Genomic DNA, 17,342 nt, shown 5'->3' with positions numbered 1-17,342 from the left:
AATATTTATAAAGCAAAACAATAAGTAACAGATAAGCACAAATGTAAACATTTATCTGAAACACTCTTAAGTCTTTACTAAACTTGTCATTAAATATTTAACTACATGTACATGTATGCCATCAACCCATCAACATAAAACAAACATCATCAATATATACATTGTACAAGTAGAATGATTTACTGGTATTCTGGTAGAACCATAAATAATACAATAGTAAACAGAAAAAACAGATAATTTGAACATGTACATGAACAATTTCCTATCGATAATTATATCAAAATTAGATGTATTTCATTTTGGTTTAGATTAGCTTATGGAAAAGAGTAGAAAATTTCTAATATAATGTTCAGACTCTCGAAAAAGATATTTGACCAGGGAAATAGAAATTAAAAATGTTGCTTTTTATGAAATCAATTTTCGATGAATGTGGTTGTTCTTATATATGGGAGACTAATATACCACCTAGTAAATCTGCCTTGAAATATTTTATATAACGACGACTCCATGATCAGTATAGACAAAATTGGAATACACTTATAATGGACTCGGCAAAGTCAATCAATTACAGATTATTCAAAAATGAATAAGAATTAGAATTTTATTTTTAAATTTTGAAAAAGAAAGATGCTTTAACATTTTGTAGGTTTAGAACTACTGATAATTATCTACCTATTGAGACAGACAAGTGGAGAAATATTCTAAAATCATACTTGTGAAAAATTGGGTGATGAATATCATTATATTTTCAAATGTAATACCTTAAATGAGGAACGTAAATGATTTCTCCCAAAATATCATCTTTGTAACCAAAACACACGTATATTTTCAACACTGATGTCCACAAGAAAACCAGTACTGCTTGAAAAACTGTGTAAATTTATCAGGCTTATCAATTTATCTAAATAGGGACTCCTGGCTTTCTTACACTGTACCGTAGTCTCCTTTATACATTATTGTAAATATTGTATATAGCTATTGTGCTTATTGTATTGTATTATATTGTGTGCTGCATGCTGTAATCTCTGTACCAATGTATATTGGCTTTATGAGAATAAAGATATAACAAATTTAGTAAGCCATACCAGACATTACAGAATGGAATCTCATGAAATTTCCAAACATGAAGACTTGATTGCAATATAAGATTACTGGTTAATATCCTTTTTTAGAAGGAATTGATTGGTGAATAATCTTGACTGATTCATTGATATTCCTAAATAAATAAAGCCAGAAATATTGATAGAGCATACTGATGCAACTATTTCACTGTACCTGTGTACAAAAAAATTGTATAATGTAAAAAAAAATGTAAATGTAAAAAAATGTTTAACGCTTTGGGGCCAGCTGCAGCCTTCCTTGTGATGTGATGGTTTCCTCTTTGTTCATTGAAGACCCATGGGTAGCCTTCAGCTGACATTTTGCATCCCCATGGGGTTGTTGTCTCTTTGACATATTCACCATATCCATTCTCCTTATACTATTAAAATGATTTGTTTGTTAAAAGCATGGCTGTTCATACACTACAATACAATAAAATCCTTTAAATTAAAAGTCAGTTGAACTCTGTTCACATGAGGCAAGTGTGGACATAATATTACACACACGAAACATACAGACTGAGACACACAGTTCATTATGGACACAACAACTCATTTGTACACAACATTGCACAATATTTTGAAATTGAATTTAAGTGTAAATTTTTGCATTCATGGATAACTTTGTACCTCAGTGTCTCGAAACCAGTACATGATATGAATTCCAATCAAAAAAATTCAAAATTGTACCAAAAATAAAAACAAGAGACTCCCAGAAGCCCGAATAGCTCACCAGTGGTTAAATTTTTCCCTTTCAAGGCAATGACTCGAACAAGGAGCTGTCAAACAATTTTGACTCAAATAAGACTTTTGTAGGACTATTATAGGGATCATTTCATCAAGTGAAATTTTCTTTCTATTAATTGGTACTATAGTTTTCAAGAACTGCAAAAACATAATTTTTCACCCTTCAAGGGCAATAACTCTAACAAGGAGTTGTCCAACAACTTTGATCCCTGCAGACTATTGTAGGCCTTATGATAAGGATCACTTTAGCAATTGAAAGAATTTGGCTACATCTAACACATTTAGAGATTATGAGAAAAACTTCTGATCTATTATAAGTAACAGCGGCCATGTTTTTTATATGGAAACAAAAATACCCATATCATCAGGCTCTATACAGGATATCCCAAGGAACATTATAGGTTTAACTATACAAATGTATTGATGACACCTCTTTAGTATTAATAACCCTTTTTTCAAATGACCAAGTGTTTTATTACACAAATACATGTACATGTAATATAATAAAATAACAGTGTGGGAAATCATTTTTTTTCCAAATTGCCATTCTGGCTAGTGGAATATTGATCTTGCTAGCCAAACAAATTCAACTAGCTAAATTCATTTGTTTTTAAAGTTACATTCTTTCAAAAACTTTTCCTACTGAAGTTTTTCATGTACATGTACATGTACTTTACAGTAACAAAATACATGTAAGTACTCTATTTCTGAACTCATATTTTAAAAATAAAATAATATTTCAACAGATTCATCATTATGAAACATGAAAATGTTCATCATTTGCTTCTTGTTCATTTTCATTTTGACAATAAACAACTTATTTGCAAGGTAACATATCTTAAATTACCAACCTGAAGATAATTTTGTTTGAATACTTATACTAGATCGGGACCGTCGCATACGTTTTGGCACGTTCCATTTACCAGAAATTAAAAAGGCAGATCGTCAACAATGCTTTACAAGTCAATAAAATTGTGTATATCATGCCAAAATTCACTTGACATATTCAAGCTAAACTTCTTAAAATGTAGCGAACATATTTTAATGTATGATGTTAAGGGATGTTTTACTAAATAACCTGTTGACTGGTTAACTTTCCTTGGAACTTGCCAATCAAAGACAGTCGCCAAAATGACGAGTGTAAGCTAATGAGAACTCGCCAAATTACACATCTACTTGTATTTGGCGAGCTGGCAAGCAGTGGTTTCCCACACTGTTAATAAATAGAATTTGGTAAGCAGGGCTTTCATTTGAAGGCAATAGGCATCAATTTTCTCCTTCTACTTTTGCCAATTTTCTTGTTTAAGACATCTACTTTAGCAAAATTTATACTGAGGTAATAGGAAAATAACGGCCTATTTGCAGCTGTAGGTATAGCTACTTTCAAAAGTAATAAAAGCCCTGGTAAGCCCCTTTATTAGTGGTGGTTACTTCTTAACCTAACTGAAATTCTAAAGTTTAGATACTCTAAAAAAAATTGAGAAAATAAAAATATTCATATATTCCTACTGTTTTCACGCAAAAATATGAATACCTTCCCCACTTTTCATACTTGTACATGTACATTTTTTGCTAACATCATTTCAAAGAGGAAATATGTTATAGCAAAGAATTATATGGAAAGGTGGTTTCTCTCTCAAAGAAGCACTTCTTCATCCCCATAAAGAAATTTGGTTAAACATGGGCAAGTGCTCATTTACACTTACTACATACCAATGAGGTACATTGTAAAATGTTTTATGAAATGTAACAAATAATCAAAATATGAATTTATCACTTACATGTAAGTGTACATGTAAATTGTATCTACATGTATAGGAATAGTATTTCCTATAACTATTGCATTTACAAATTTTGGCAAGTACATGTACATGTATACCGTACTGTTGAAAATACAGAAAATGTAAAAAGACAAAAAATTCTATGGGAGGTAATTAAGTTGGTACTAGTAACTGACATTTTGAATAACTAAACATGTAATTTTATGTGATTCTACACAATTTAGACCTGTTAAATTGTTTCCGTTTATCAAATTAATTTTGCAGTAGAAATTAATCATTAACAAATGATTGGCTGTCCATAAAACGATAAAACATGTACATGTAGATCCAATTGGAAATTTGGGTTCCAATATCTACAAGTCAACCATCATCCAATCAGATGATTGCTTCTCAATTATTATCTACCTGTCAATAAATTGTTGAAATATTCATAAATAACTGTTTTTTTTTATGAAACAATTATTTCAAACATGTTTAACACAGTGAGCAATTACAATGTTTACAACCTAGTAAAGGGATTAACCTGGGATTGGCCTTTTTCAGTTTTACAGGAAAATGTGTTGAGATAGAATGAAACTGGTCATTTATTTGGCTAGGCCCCTTGATAAGGCACCAAAATGTACTGTTTTTTCCTTATGACAGTATTAACAGATTTCTGGCCTATGAAATTTTTTCAAGGACCCATTTCTTTTTCAAATGCCCCATTGAAATCCTGAATATTTCCATAGGCCTCTATATAAAATGGAAGCTTGGCCCATCATAAGAACTCAGAAAAACCCCGCAAGTAACATATTTTATTGAGGTTTTGGTTATTCAAGCTACCCTTTTACACAAGACAGAAACTTTATTTAAATTTGGTGGTATATAAATACAAACACAAGCCCTGTACAGCTCTTTATCAACATAAATGATGTTTCTGTCTGTCTGGTTTTCGGTAATTCCAGTTATACCCTTTCTAACAGACATTAGACCTATGGCTATGTTCAATGACATTAGTCAATACACATACAATGACAATGTACAAGTACAATAATAAATTAGATAAAAGGATACGAATATGCTCCGCCCAACATCATTCAATTCTTGTGTTTTTTCATAACCGAAATATCAAAAATGACAATAAATATCAATATACAAAATTTCCTCTTCTTCGGCACACACGCCGCACTTTCAGATTATTGGCCTTTTTGTCAAATGTTAGGAGTGGAAGTTTAGCAAAAAAGATGAAGAAGAAGAACTTGTTGCTTGTGTTTAGGTCGAAAGATTTCTATTTCTTCTCAATACTTCATAATAACAGGGACAAGATTTTCGGTTGTCTCATTCACATGTCAGAAGCCAAACCAAAATATTTTCCGCCATATTGTTTTGGTTACGTATGCGCACTAAAAACCTAATTTGGAAATAATTGCGCAGCTTTGCAGGTGCGACAAATAACCTGAAAAATATTGCTGAAATAAGGGAGGGGAAAGAACTTTAAAGAAGTAGTACATGTACCAAAAAAAAAAAATTATAGGTGCATCTTATTCATGACATTCGATAATGTGTTATAACAGCAAATATTGCACTTATACTATATATTTGAAGTTTTCTGATATATGGGGGGTCGACTGGTATATAGTCCTATATATAATATATACCAGTCGATACCCATACATAAAAAACTTCATAGTATAAGTGCAATATTTGATTTGTTGTACGGTAAAATAAAAGATTTCACTTGAAAAAAATCAATAAGCAAAGGACCAAATATGGAACCTTGAGGTACACTTTTTTGTATACCAGCCTATGTGTTGGAGACTCATTGGCCTTCGTTTGTTGTTTTCGGCCAGTATATGATTTCTTAGTAATTCTACTGCTTTTGGAGATAGATCGTACGTATACAGCTCAGAGAGAATAATGTCATGTACTAGTCAGTCAAACGCTTTCGAAAGATTCATATATAAATATTGTATGCTGCCACATACTGATTTTGATCTAAAGCTAGCTGTTTTCCGAGTTTCCGTTGTTTGGCAATCCTATGTCATAGAGCCGTTTGATTATACCAAAAATATTCACCTAAAGCAGTCCCAAAATTTTGTTACATTTGGCGGAATAACTTTTAACAGTATAATTAAATATCATTAATTAAAAGAAAAATGTCCAAATAAAGGTAAAGGCATTTATATATAGAAGATGCTGGTTATATAATGGTAACTTGTGTTGTTATCTTGTTTTATTTGTTTGTCGTTTTTATTGTTTAACAAAACACTTATTACTGAAATAATTGCTGTTATGAAAACTTTGACCGAAATGGTTTAAAACTACAAATGTCGACACTAAAAATGATATATTTTTGCTGGAATTAAGTGATCCGTAATGAACTGCTAATTATATACACAGCTATTCTTCATCGAGTATTCTAGTCGTGGTTAGTCGAGTGTGCATCACGTGCTTGCTCGAGGAATTAATGAATTACTTAACTTCGATAGAGAAAAATAATAGATGATCTGATCGGTAATGTTAAACTGAAATCGGGAGGGCGCACTGGCAATGACCAAAAAATTGCGCGAACCATCCCGCTTCAGTGATTTTCTCTCAACTTTTTTTCTGTAAATGTGGAGGAGGCACGCCTGGCCTGGAACCCCCCCCCCCCCTTTGGATATATCCAGCATTGGTTTATACATTGCAGCAAAACAGAAACTGCGATTTAAACGGCATTTGACAAGACGTGACCCCTAATACATTCAACACAAATCAAACACACATTTACTTTTCAGATTAATTTATTATTAACAAGTATAAAATACAAATGTAAAATAATAGACAGGAAAGGCAAGTATAACAAAGTTATTTAATAATGAAATGTATGTATGAATGACTTGTTCTGAAAATAGTCAAGAAAATTGAACAGCGAGATGGCTTCTGTAAGTTCTTTCTTGTAAACTCTTCATTTAAATGGCAAAGAAGGTGCATAAATTGTTAAAAAGCAATTGATTCAATTTTCAATTTTGTTATATTATACTAGCATATTCTTTGTTTCTTATCACAAATACAAATAAAACTGGTTCCCTAAATTTATACCTGGTTATTGGACCATTTTATTTCATGAGTCCCAACCCCTTACATTATTGTACTAATCAATGACAAAGGCAACCTTAACGGATAACCCTCAATTTCTCATCTTTCATCAGCTTACTAAAATAATAATACTTTTGTTATCCATCCATTTAAGCTATCTAACAAAATAAACCGTTGGTCATTTAGACAAAATAATAATATAAATGAGCGACAATTTCTAGAAGTGTTTGTTCCTGTTCTCTATGGTAAACTGCTGATATCTCGTTTAGCTGGTGGTCCACTGGGTTTTGATTGTTCTTTATTTTTCTGCTCAAATCGTAAAATTCTGGAAAAAAAACAATATGAGATTTCTGAACATAAAGTTAACAGTATTCATCTAGACTGAATTACATGTACATCGACTTCCAGAGAATTTTAAATAAATGGAACAAAATATATCTCGATTTTATGAAGCAACCTCCTTTTTTTAAATGTACAGGTCATGCACTTGGGGTACTGTATTGTCAGTAAGAATGTGGTTCAGCTTTTACATGATTTATATAGATTTTAGTAACATATTGTCAGTGCCAGACAAAATTGAAATTTAATAAATTTTGACAAAAGCACATTGAGCTGACTAGGCCAAGATGATATCTTGAAAACGAAAGTTCTCTTCAACTGCTCATCTATATACTTTTGTTACTTTGTATGTATTATTTTGGTTATTTTATGTTCTTTGTTGTGTTTTTCTATTTTCCATGTCTGGTCTTTGTCTCTGGATTACATTCTTTTGATTTCCGCTAGAATCTGGGTTCCCTTAATTACTCTTTAAACCCTTGTACATATGAAATCATTCAAGTTTTGTAAAGATAGTGTTTGTCAAGTACAATTTTTGTTATTAGTTCGTCTGGACGATTGTCAATTTAACCCTTCTTGTGTATTTAATATTTTATAGATTAAAATAATTGATGGTCCTTTTCTTTAACTATAACTTACAACTTAAGCACAGTTGATCGTTTTCCAAGCATCATATTAAGGAATTCTCTATAATGAATGGTGCCCGAGTTCGTTGTATCTACTTCTTGTATCATCTTTTTCACTTCCTTGTGAGTTTTTGGAGTACCAAGTTTCTCTAACATTTGTTTTAATTCCATTTCATCTGTAAATCAGAATACTTTTATCAATTGTACAGCTATGAAAAATATGGTGGTCTTCCATAAATCCAAACAACTGATTTCTCAACTGAGGGATTAATTTGAACTTGCATACATTACCATAGTGTAAACTCCATAAATTAACTGAGAGGGTTGGTCATATTTTTAATACATGCAGTAACTATATGCAAGAATGGACAAGGGACTACAGATATATACGTAGAGACAAAGGACAATGCCCAGGAAAACTTTACTACCCAACGCCCAGTGACAGGGCGATAAATATCTTAAACGGTCCTGTATCTATAATATCTGTGTAATGTACAGGGAAACAGAGGTGCAAAAGAAGATAGTAATATGACTATTTGCTGTGAGTTTCTGTAGTTCACGTTGGTATGATGTTAAAGGACTGGTTTATGTTAGGAAAAGTAGTGGCTAGAAACATGCCCTGGGTATATCTTTTATCCTATATGTAAAACATGAGCGATAATAAATGAATGTGCAAAACTTTACTCACCGATGTCACCTGAATTGTCCAAATCAAACTCCATGAATTGTGCTGAAAGATAAAACCTATATAGATGGATAGTTGCAAATTATTGGGCAATTAGCACTATTAGAAACATTTTCTCTTCATTCATTTCACCTTTTATGGAAGTAATTTACCAGATTCCTAAAATCAATACACAAGGGGTTGCTTTTCAGTGTTTTTATTTTTATTATTATATATTGTGCAAAACAACAAAAAATTAAAAGAGTTCAAGAGTAATCAAAAAACCAAGATTCTAGCGGAAATCAAAAGAATGTAATCCAGGGACAAAGACCAGACATGGAAAACAGTTACACACAACAAAGAACATAAAATTACCAAAATAATACATACAAAGTAACAAAAGTAAATGAGCAACTCGAACGCAACTAAAAATTGGGAGCATTGACCATGTGCACCTCTGCTCTGGCATAACGTATGAGTTGTGATATGAAAACTCCACACGCAGGTGCTGAAGGGATGTTGCCACAGATGAAAGGAAAGTCATCGCGCTAATCGTATTGTTTGATCAATAGTTTTCCATTACCATCGAATTCTAAGTGTAGGTCGAGATATGAGACGGACTTCACAATGTCTGTAGTATCCTTTATTTCAAGTTCCTAGGGGTAGATGCGATGTATCAAATCCCAGAAAATAGGATTGTTTAACGATAATACGTTATCTATATAGCGGAAACTGAGATGAAAGGGTATAGCTAAACGATTTTTTCTTCTTTTGGGTAAGATAGGATATAAAGTCAGCCTTATAAGAGTGAAGAAATAGGTCAGCTAGTACATGAGCACAATTTGTTCCCATTGGAATGCCGGCCGTTTGTTGAAAAATGCGTCCTCTACTCTCGCCAAATATGTTGCAATAAAAATTTTGAGTATTTTGAAAACATCTTCTTCGGTATATTTGGAAGATGATTTAGAATAATGTTTTACAAAGTATGATGAATCTCTACCAAGGACTACATATTTGTATCTAGGTGTCCTGTCTTTTTATGAGTAACAACGATGTGTACTGTTTTTAACTGAGTATGGCGAATAGAAGTATAAAGTGTTAAAAAATCATAGGTTTTAATGCTATTGTGTTCTTGTGATAATCTTGAATTGAGGGTTTCCAAAAGATCATTTGATTTTTTTTTAGATTCCACATTGAACTAATACCACTACGGAAGTAAGAAGTGCCGTGGTAGGGCTGGAGACCCTTTTCCACAGATGTAAGTATAGAAGTTAAAAGCTTTGAAAGAGGTTTGTTGATACACTTTGCAGTTCCAGCTGTGTAGCGTTGTTTGTATGGATTCTTGTGGAGTTTAGGAATCAAGTAAATAGACGTTTTGTAATACTTTTTACAGACAAAAACAATGTTGTTTTGGGGTTTGTTTGCTGGTCCAACAACATATTTGTCATGTATAGTATACAATGTCTTTGCTACGTCGGGGTCTTTGAAAACTGATGTAACGTTGACACTCATTGACTTAATTAAAACTTTCACACTTTTCAAAACTAAATACCTCACAGCCTTTACCTACACTGACAGAGAATCAATGCCTTCTTGTTCTCGTTTTATCCATTTTCTTAGTCCTTCACGACATATTCATATTAACTTTAAAGTTATAGTTCCAATTAATTGAGCGTGGTTCACGGGACTTGGGACCTTTAGAAAGGACCTTACGGAAAAAATCGTCTCGTTGATGTTTAAATATTTGGTAATGACGTGACCGGAAGGGCCATAATAGAATGGAGAGCTTTTGCAAGATCTACATACCGTTTTCTTTTGTTTTGTTTTTTGTTTTTGCTTTTGTTATTTTTTGTTCGTATGCAATTATATACAAATTATGAAAGCATAATATGGTATTCTAGAAACACAGTAGCAGGATTATTCACCACTGCGTATATTCTTAAATTCGTGACAACTTGTTAATTTTTTCCTGTCTTCTTGATCAGAAAATATATACGTGTATTCGTCCTATATTCTAAGATACCTTTGTAAGCTTCCAACTGTTGTGGCAGGTCCTCGATTTCAGAATAGCAATCATCCTCCTCATACTCCTAATTAATATACAAATAAACGTCAATCAATTAATGTATGGTAATCAAATCAGAAAAAAAAATATTCGTTTATATCTGAAATGCTTATTGATTACATTTCAGGTCATGTAATCTAATGAATCTAGACACTTTACGTATGACCGGTTGATCCAAGCGCCACAACAGCGGCAGAAGTTCGTTCCCTCTAATACTAACTAGAGTGATTTTCGAACGTCAAACGCTTTTCAGAGCTTGCGGCTGATCGTTGAGGATGTGTGTATTCGAATTTATCCGCAAAACTTTGGGGATACAAAAAACCAAAAAATAAAGATTTTCATATAACTGCCTAGGAAAAAATATATAAAATCAGGAATTTCTGGCCTCTGTATGTCTTATTTCATTTTCATTATTTGTTTATTTTTATGATATAGGGGACACTCTTTTGCTGTACCTGTGAATATAATAATGATGTTTTGGGGTCACCTGCAGCCTGCCTTGTGGTGTGAGGGTTTCCTCGGCGTTCATTGAAGACCAATGGGTGGACTTAGGCTGACAATTTTATCCCGGTGGGGTTCAAGTTGTCTCTTTGACATATTCACCATGACTATTCTCGATATATATCATATGATCACATGTAATAATTTGATTGCCCTTTTTGTATGATCACATGTTCCGGTATGTACCTTATTAATTGTGGATAAGTCCTCTTCTTGTCTTTTCTTCAGCTGACCAAACTTTTTACCACCTATAACATTAGAGAATCATCATCATGTCAAAACAAAAACATGCATTAAAATCTCAATTGGGTTGCACAGAGCTAAATTAAAAAAAAATACCTGTGGTTGAAACTTAAAAAAAAATATGGATCCCAATTTAGTTTGTATAATGTCAGAGGAGTAAAGCGTGGGATGTACGTACTGTACTAATGAACACATGATATGTAGATCCAAGTGTAAATGACTTATATAGTGAATTTGTAAACATGGTGCCCAAGGGAAAGACATATTGTAAAGAAAATGCCTACAATAATTGAGATGGTTACTTAGCCTGATACCTAACCTTTAATTTAGAGTTAAATTTATTGCATTCCATCCACTTTTATTAATGTTGCAAAATAGTATATAAAAAATAATGTGATAAAATTGCCTTCGTCATTTACCATATATGCCAAGATCATACTTCATAATGTTTAATCACTTTTGAAGTCAATTTCTGTAGGTTTTACTTTGACAATCGTTTTTTGTGTTCAAGGTGTACTCCATATAAACTTATACGTCGTATCTAGGGGAATCGCGCCCGCGGAATCTCATATAAAATGTTGATTAGTTCCGATGTGTTAGTAGTATACTACACACAAGAACTGCTTTCTTTAGACTAATACAAGTCTAAGCCTATGGACATTACATGTAAACATCTGTTTATTGGTTATTAAGTATCTCTCCGTACAACAGACACATCATTGTGTTAAAGGTAACGTAAAATGTCATACTGATGATTTAATGACAGTATAATAGCTACAACTTGACCAATATGACTAGTTTACATCCATCCGGGAACGATTTTTCTGTCCTTACTTAAATATTGTCTTGAACTGAACAAAACAGTGCATGAGCAGTGCTTCAAGCGATGTTATATACAAGAGCACATCAGTACAACGTTTTGGAAATAAAAACTACCTTTCTAATGTCCGTTCGTAGAATTCAAACAGAAGAACCCTGAAAACAATTTTTTGTCTAAAATTTTACGCAATACTGTAATGCGTCAAGTACCTATAAGTGAATATCGTGTAGCTACTTCCGTAATAAATTATAATTAAACCAAATAGGATCCATTGTCAAGGAAGTTGTCTATTGTGTTTTAGCGTTAAATTAACAAATTGAATCTGTTCAGTATAGTTAATGGAAGGAAGAAAAAAAGAACAATGCTTGAAAAAATATAAAAGTTGAGAAAACTTTCTATAAACAATTGAAATAAATTTCAATTAGATACATGTATCACAAACGTACAAGGCAATGTTATTTAATGGATCGATGGAATGCTTGTATGTTTAATAGTAATTTTATTATTTTCACATCTTGTTTTGTAAATAACAACAGGAAGAATTAAACTGATTTCAGCAACTTTTCACACACACAAAACTTATCTCTTGACCTTTAAACCTGTAACTTGATGCATTTCTATAAACTGTAAATGATAACATCAGAAAGCCGTCGAGCCTATAGATTAATCCTCTTATGGTATACTACGTAGACTGGTGTTAAAACGATCCTGTATCTAACATCTTTGTAACGTAAAGGGAAAAACGGAAGTGCAAAAGAAGATAGTAGTATGATTATTTACTGTGAGAACCTGCATGTTTGGTAGGATGTCAAAGGAATGGGTCATGTTAGCAAAAGTAGTGGATAGAAACACAACCTGAGGAACTTATCCTTGTAATGTGAATTCATATTAAAACATGAATTCATAATTATCATATGAGAACTGATCCTGGAAATTTGATTCCAGTATACTAGTAGTTGATCGATCTTTACTATATAAGTAAATTCCAATACTGTTGATTCGTGGTGGATCGTAGAAATATTGACCCGGCCAATGATCTCATTCGAACAGATCCAACCATACAGTATTACCTCATTGATTTTATCCCACGCTGACGCACTAACACATATTGTGAATAAAAAGTCAAGTTCAGTTAATTTAGAAAGAGATTTGCATTTGATTTCACTAGAATAAGCATTTGACTTATCGAAAACTGAATCACTGCAAAGCTTAATGACTCAGTATCATTAAACTATACCTAAACATACGTTCATGTATTCAATAACGTGAGACCCTGTCAAGAACAAGTGGTTTAAATAAATTTAACATGATGTGACCAAAATAAGATACATTGTACTATACTATGTATGTGATACAACATCATTTATGGTGTTTTCCTGCGTTATTAACTGATCATTCTGAACGTGAATATCACCTTCATATCAGTTTTAGTAATTACCCCCTAATTTTTACACAGCATCAATTACAAAACACGTGTTAGAATTAGTATCAATTACAGAACTCGTATTCTAGGTCAATGCCACCAGCATGCCTGGCAACTTTCTGTCTTTAAATAAAAGTATATGCAAGGCATGTTTTATGATAAATTGAAGAAACAAGACTTATATACCATAAATTATCATTCAGAATCTTCTTTTTCAATTTTCCTTTGCAACAATCAGGCTTAAAAACCCCATGGAAGTATAATCAATAACCCAAATATGTAAAGGTTTGTTGAAGTTGACAGACCGAGGAATTAATTATTTAACAAGAACATATGTGATAAATTTGTGTCAATATGTTAAGCTTTCTAAAAACATTTTGAATAAATGCATAAAAAGTTCTTTAAGAATTTACTTCCTTACCCTGTTTATCGCTAAGGTCTATATTCCCGTTCATCGTTGATTTCACTGTTGATGTGTGTACCGTGTCTTTTCATATGAGCGACTTCCTAGTACAGTAAAAACTATAGTCACGTGATTAGGTCCTAAAGAAGGATGTCATGCTCACATGGATATGAAAACATTTATTAGGAAAACGGAAAGAGATATACTACTTATTGTATTTTCCCTTTAAACATAAATTCCCCAAGCACTACAGGTATATTCCTAATTGTCCATTAGTTTCCTTGTGTTCCTTTAGCTTTAATTCTCTCGAGAATCGAAAAACGGATGGAGAATCTGGGCACCGACTGTATGTCCTCACCCCTCCATATTAACATTAATTCCTCGACCCTTTGAGAGAAAATGTCGGTTTAGATGGTTAGGTTATTTTGTCAAACAAGAGGCCCCCAGCCCCAAGACCCCCTCTCTACAGGTCATTAATACGATAATAAATTACCTTTTTGTTCGCTTTTAATCAGTCTGCGACCCACAATAGTCGTTTTGCATTCATTTAAAACATGGATTCTTATAATTTATATTTTTATTGATGCATGATCAAAGTGCCCGTGGTGTACATCATTTTGTACGTCAGTCTACATATATTCTACACTGTTAATGTGAAAGACTTTGGAAATTATGATGAACATGAATGCAAAATTACGTTGGTAAGTTTAAAGTTTCAGTATGTCTCTGTCTACAAGATGTTAATTTATGATCACTTCACACAACCACAGCAATGATTAAAAGTGTAAGTGTTAAAGCAGGTAGTGGAAATCAAACTATTCAAATATAAACAAAATTCTAAAGGGCATATAGAAATTATCAAATAAGATAACACAAAGATTTTAAGCTATATTGTGTACACAAAAAGAAGAAAAATGTTATTAAGAGGAAGTACAGAAGGTATGTACTTGTAGGCTGCTAGAGTATTCCATTGAGATGTTGAAGACGGGAGACACTTAATACATTTTGGGGCCTTTTATTTAATGGCTTTCTGAATAAGAGCGTAAATAAATAATTCTGTTACATTTTGTTTTAGATTTAAAATGTTCAGGCATATTTTCTCCTTCTTTTCATTAAGACCTCTCCATATCATTCCCGTGAATTTGTCTGGAAATACAAAAAGTTTATCTAAGACTAAACATATTTTCTTTGCTGTGTTTTTGCTACTAGCATGTTCATTTGACCTGAGCGCTTTTCAACTTTTATATCGTGGCCCCGTACGTATACGGGACCAGTGTTTTCTATAGAATTGGCCCACAGTAGCTAGAGCACTGCTTGTCGATACAAACCACTAAGAGTACTAATGAGTCTGACCAGTGGTGTAGTACAGTAGCTTTAAAGTGTGCACTGCGTATTTAAGAACACTTGGCCGCGGACCATATACAATGTATACCTAGCTGACAAACGTGTGAGGAGCACTAAGAGTGGTTTTACATGCACATATACTTCATGTACAAAAAAAGAACGGATATCGTGAAACGTAACAAATGCCTAATTACAAAATAGTAAATACTTTCAGAGATCACCAAAAGGTCTTCCGTAAGTGTAAACACACCTTTCAGTGAGCTATGAAAGGCCCTGAGAACCAACGTAATTAGAACGATGACTCATTAGTATCTTGTATTCGTGTATACATGGTGTCAGTGATGTGAAGGGCACGTGCTTCGTGCAATTAAGTGCAAAGCCCACTCTCCTGTTTATTTTTTGTATTTTTCAGAGTATGCTATTGAAATATGAACATTTTAAACATAAATATTAACATCTTTATCGTGATACTTTCGACTTAAATCTATATGCTCTCTGAAGAGAGGATATTTTTCAAAATTACCTAGTGAAAACATCGCAGTTTTGATATGAGTAAACAGTTATGGCAATCATCTTAGATATTAAAGGTAGATCATACCTAATATATCTAATAGATATTTTTTTCTCAAATATGACCTTGCATGAAAATACTTAAGAATTGTAATATAAAAAAAAAACAACATATAGTTCACCGAACTTGATTTTGAAATAAGAGCCTTATTAAAACCAATATTTGACTATATTTTATATGGATTCTGTGAGGAATTTTCAATATTTCACAAACTTCTAAAATCGACTGGTAGATAAAATCTCTTATATCTTTATATAAAGAACACTTAACTGACATTCTTTCATATTTTAAAACGAAAATGGGGGGTCATTGAATTATTTCTATTGCAATATTAAAACAAGAGGCTCCCAGGAACCTGAATTGCTCACCTGGTTAAACTTTGTCTTTCAATGGCTATAAATTTAACAAGGAGTTGATTCAAGCAGACTTTGGTAGGACTTATCATAACGATCATTTCAGCAAATGAAAGTTTCTTTCTATTTGTTATAATTCTCAAAGCATTTACTCAAAACTGTAAAACAACGTCATTTTTTCATCTATCAAGGGCAATAAGTCTTACAAGGATTCCTGAAGAAGGCCTTATAATAAGGATCATTTCAACAATACAAAGAATTTGGCTAAACGGAACGGTTTTGGAGACATATGCGAAAAACTACTGTCTTACCCCCTATGTTCTATTTTTAGTACAGCGGCCATGTTTTAGACGGATCAAATAAACCCACATCAGATCTATGCAGGATACCCCAAGAATTATTCACATCAAGTTTGGTTCCAATTGGTCAAGTAGTGTCAGAGGAGAAGATTTTTTTAAAGAAATAACATTAAAAATAGCAACAAAAAAAACGTCAAAAAAGGGCAATAACTCTAACATGGCTGAACAGATTAAAGCGAAAATTTGTCCAGAGATAGATCTCATCATGTTGAACACTTTTATTTTGTCAAAATTTGGCTAAACCTAACGATTTTGGAGATATATGTGAAAACCTACTTTCTGACCGAGGAGAATTTTTTTTTAAAGAAATAACATTAAAAAAATAGCAAAAAAAAAAACACGTCGAAAAAGGGCAATAACTGCAATATGGCTTCACAGATTAAAACGAAAATTTGACCAGAGACAGATCTCATCACATTTAACACTTTTATCCTGTCAGAACTTGGCTAAACCTAACAGTTTTGGAGATACATGTGGAAAAAACTACTGTCTGACCCCTATGTCCTATTTTTAGTAACGGTGGGCATGTTATATGCAGGATACCCCTAGGAACATTCATACCAAGTTTGGTTCCAATTGGTCAAGTAGTGTCAGTGGAGAAGAGTTTTGAAAAATTGTTAACGACGACAGACGACGACGAAGGACGACGACGTGGACGGACGCCAAGTGATGACAATAGCTCACATGGCTTCGGTTAGGTGAGCTAAAATATAAAATTCTCTACACATTTTCAATAGAGCAAATTTTGCGCTAATTATCTTCCCTTTGAAATATTTTTTCCCGCCAGTTTTCTCTGTCGTGTTTGCCTTTACATTCTCTTGATTTCCACTAGAATCTAGGTTTCCTTGATTACTCTTTTACACAACTGGATCGATACAGCTGCTGATGGATTTTGTCCCCGAGGGTATCAACAACCCAGTAATAAATTAAGAGGACGCTTACCCTACCT

At 32.8% G+C, this 17,342-nt stretch overlaps 2 protein-coding genes across 2 annotated transcripts in view; both read right to left on the bottom strand.

The window, feature by feature from the left end:
* The window catches only part of LOC148614608 (uncharacterized), a 30,189-nt gene extending 25,165 nt beyond the window's left edge, over nt 1-5,024 (bottom strand). Inside the window, exon 1 of the mRNA XM_088588806.1 lies at nt 4,682-5,024. Within this exon, the coding sequence (XP_088444932.1) occupies nt 4,682-4,704 (23 nt within the window). The 5' untranslated portion in view covers nt 4,705-5,024. The remainder of the gene's footprint in view (nt 1-4,681) is intronic.
* Nucleotides 5,025-6,372: 1,348 nt separating this feature from the next.
* On the bottom strand, nt 6,373-13,937 carry LOC148614607 (allograft inflammatory factor 1-like). Its single transcript, XM_088588803.1, has 6 exons — nt 13,785-13,937; nt 11,064-11,125; nt 10,335-10,401; nt 8,336-8,377; nt 7,661-7,823; nt 6,373-7,010 (listed from the first exon to the last, which is right to left on the bottom strand). The coding sequence occupies exons 1-6, from the start codon at nt 13,816-13,818 to the stop codon at nt 6,926-6,928; spliced, it is 453 nt and encodes a 150-aa protein (XP_088444929.1). The 5' UTR covers nt 13,819-13,937; the 3' UTR covers nt 6,373-6,925.
* Nucleotides 13,938-17,342: the final 3,405 nt, after the last annotated feature.

This window comes from Perna viridis, chromosome 6 (assembly GCF_037379345.1).
Source record: "Perna viridis isolate PV_CMFRI_1.1 ecotype Kerala chromosome 6, ASM3737934v1, whole genome shotgun sequence".
NCBI classification, from domain to species: domain Eukaryota; kingdom Metazoa; phylum Mollusca; class Bivalvia; order Mytilida; family Mytilidae; genus Perna; species Perna viridis.
Note: the sequence above shows the minus strand (reverse complement) of the source record. Positions and strands in the feature narration are given on the sequence as shown.

Excerpts from the sequence above, each read along its gene's own strand:
- LOC148614607 (XM_088588803.1), bottom strand. The coding sequence starts at position 13,818 with ATGAACGGGAATATAGACCTTAGCGATAAACAGG. Across the intron at positions 10,402-11,063 it reads ACTTATCCACAATTAATAAG|GAGTATGAGGAGGATGATTG; the intron begins GTACATACCGGA and ends TATATTAATTAG. Across the intron at positions 7,011-7,660 it reads CGATCAACTGTGCTTAAGTT|AATTTTACGATTTGAGCAGA; the intron begins GTAAGTTATAGT and ends TTTTTTTTCCAG.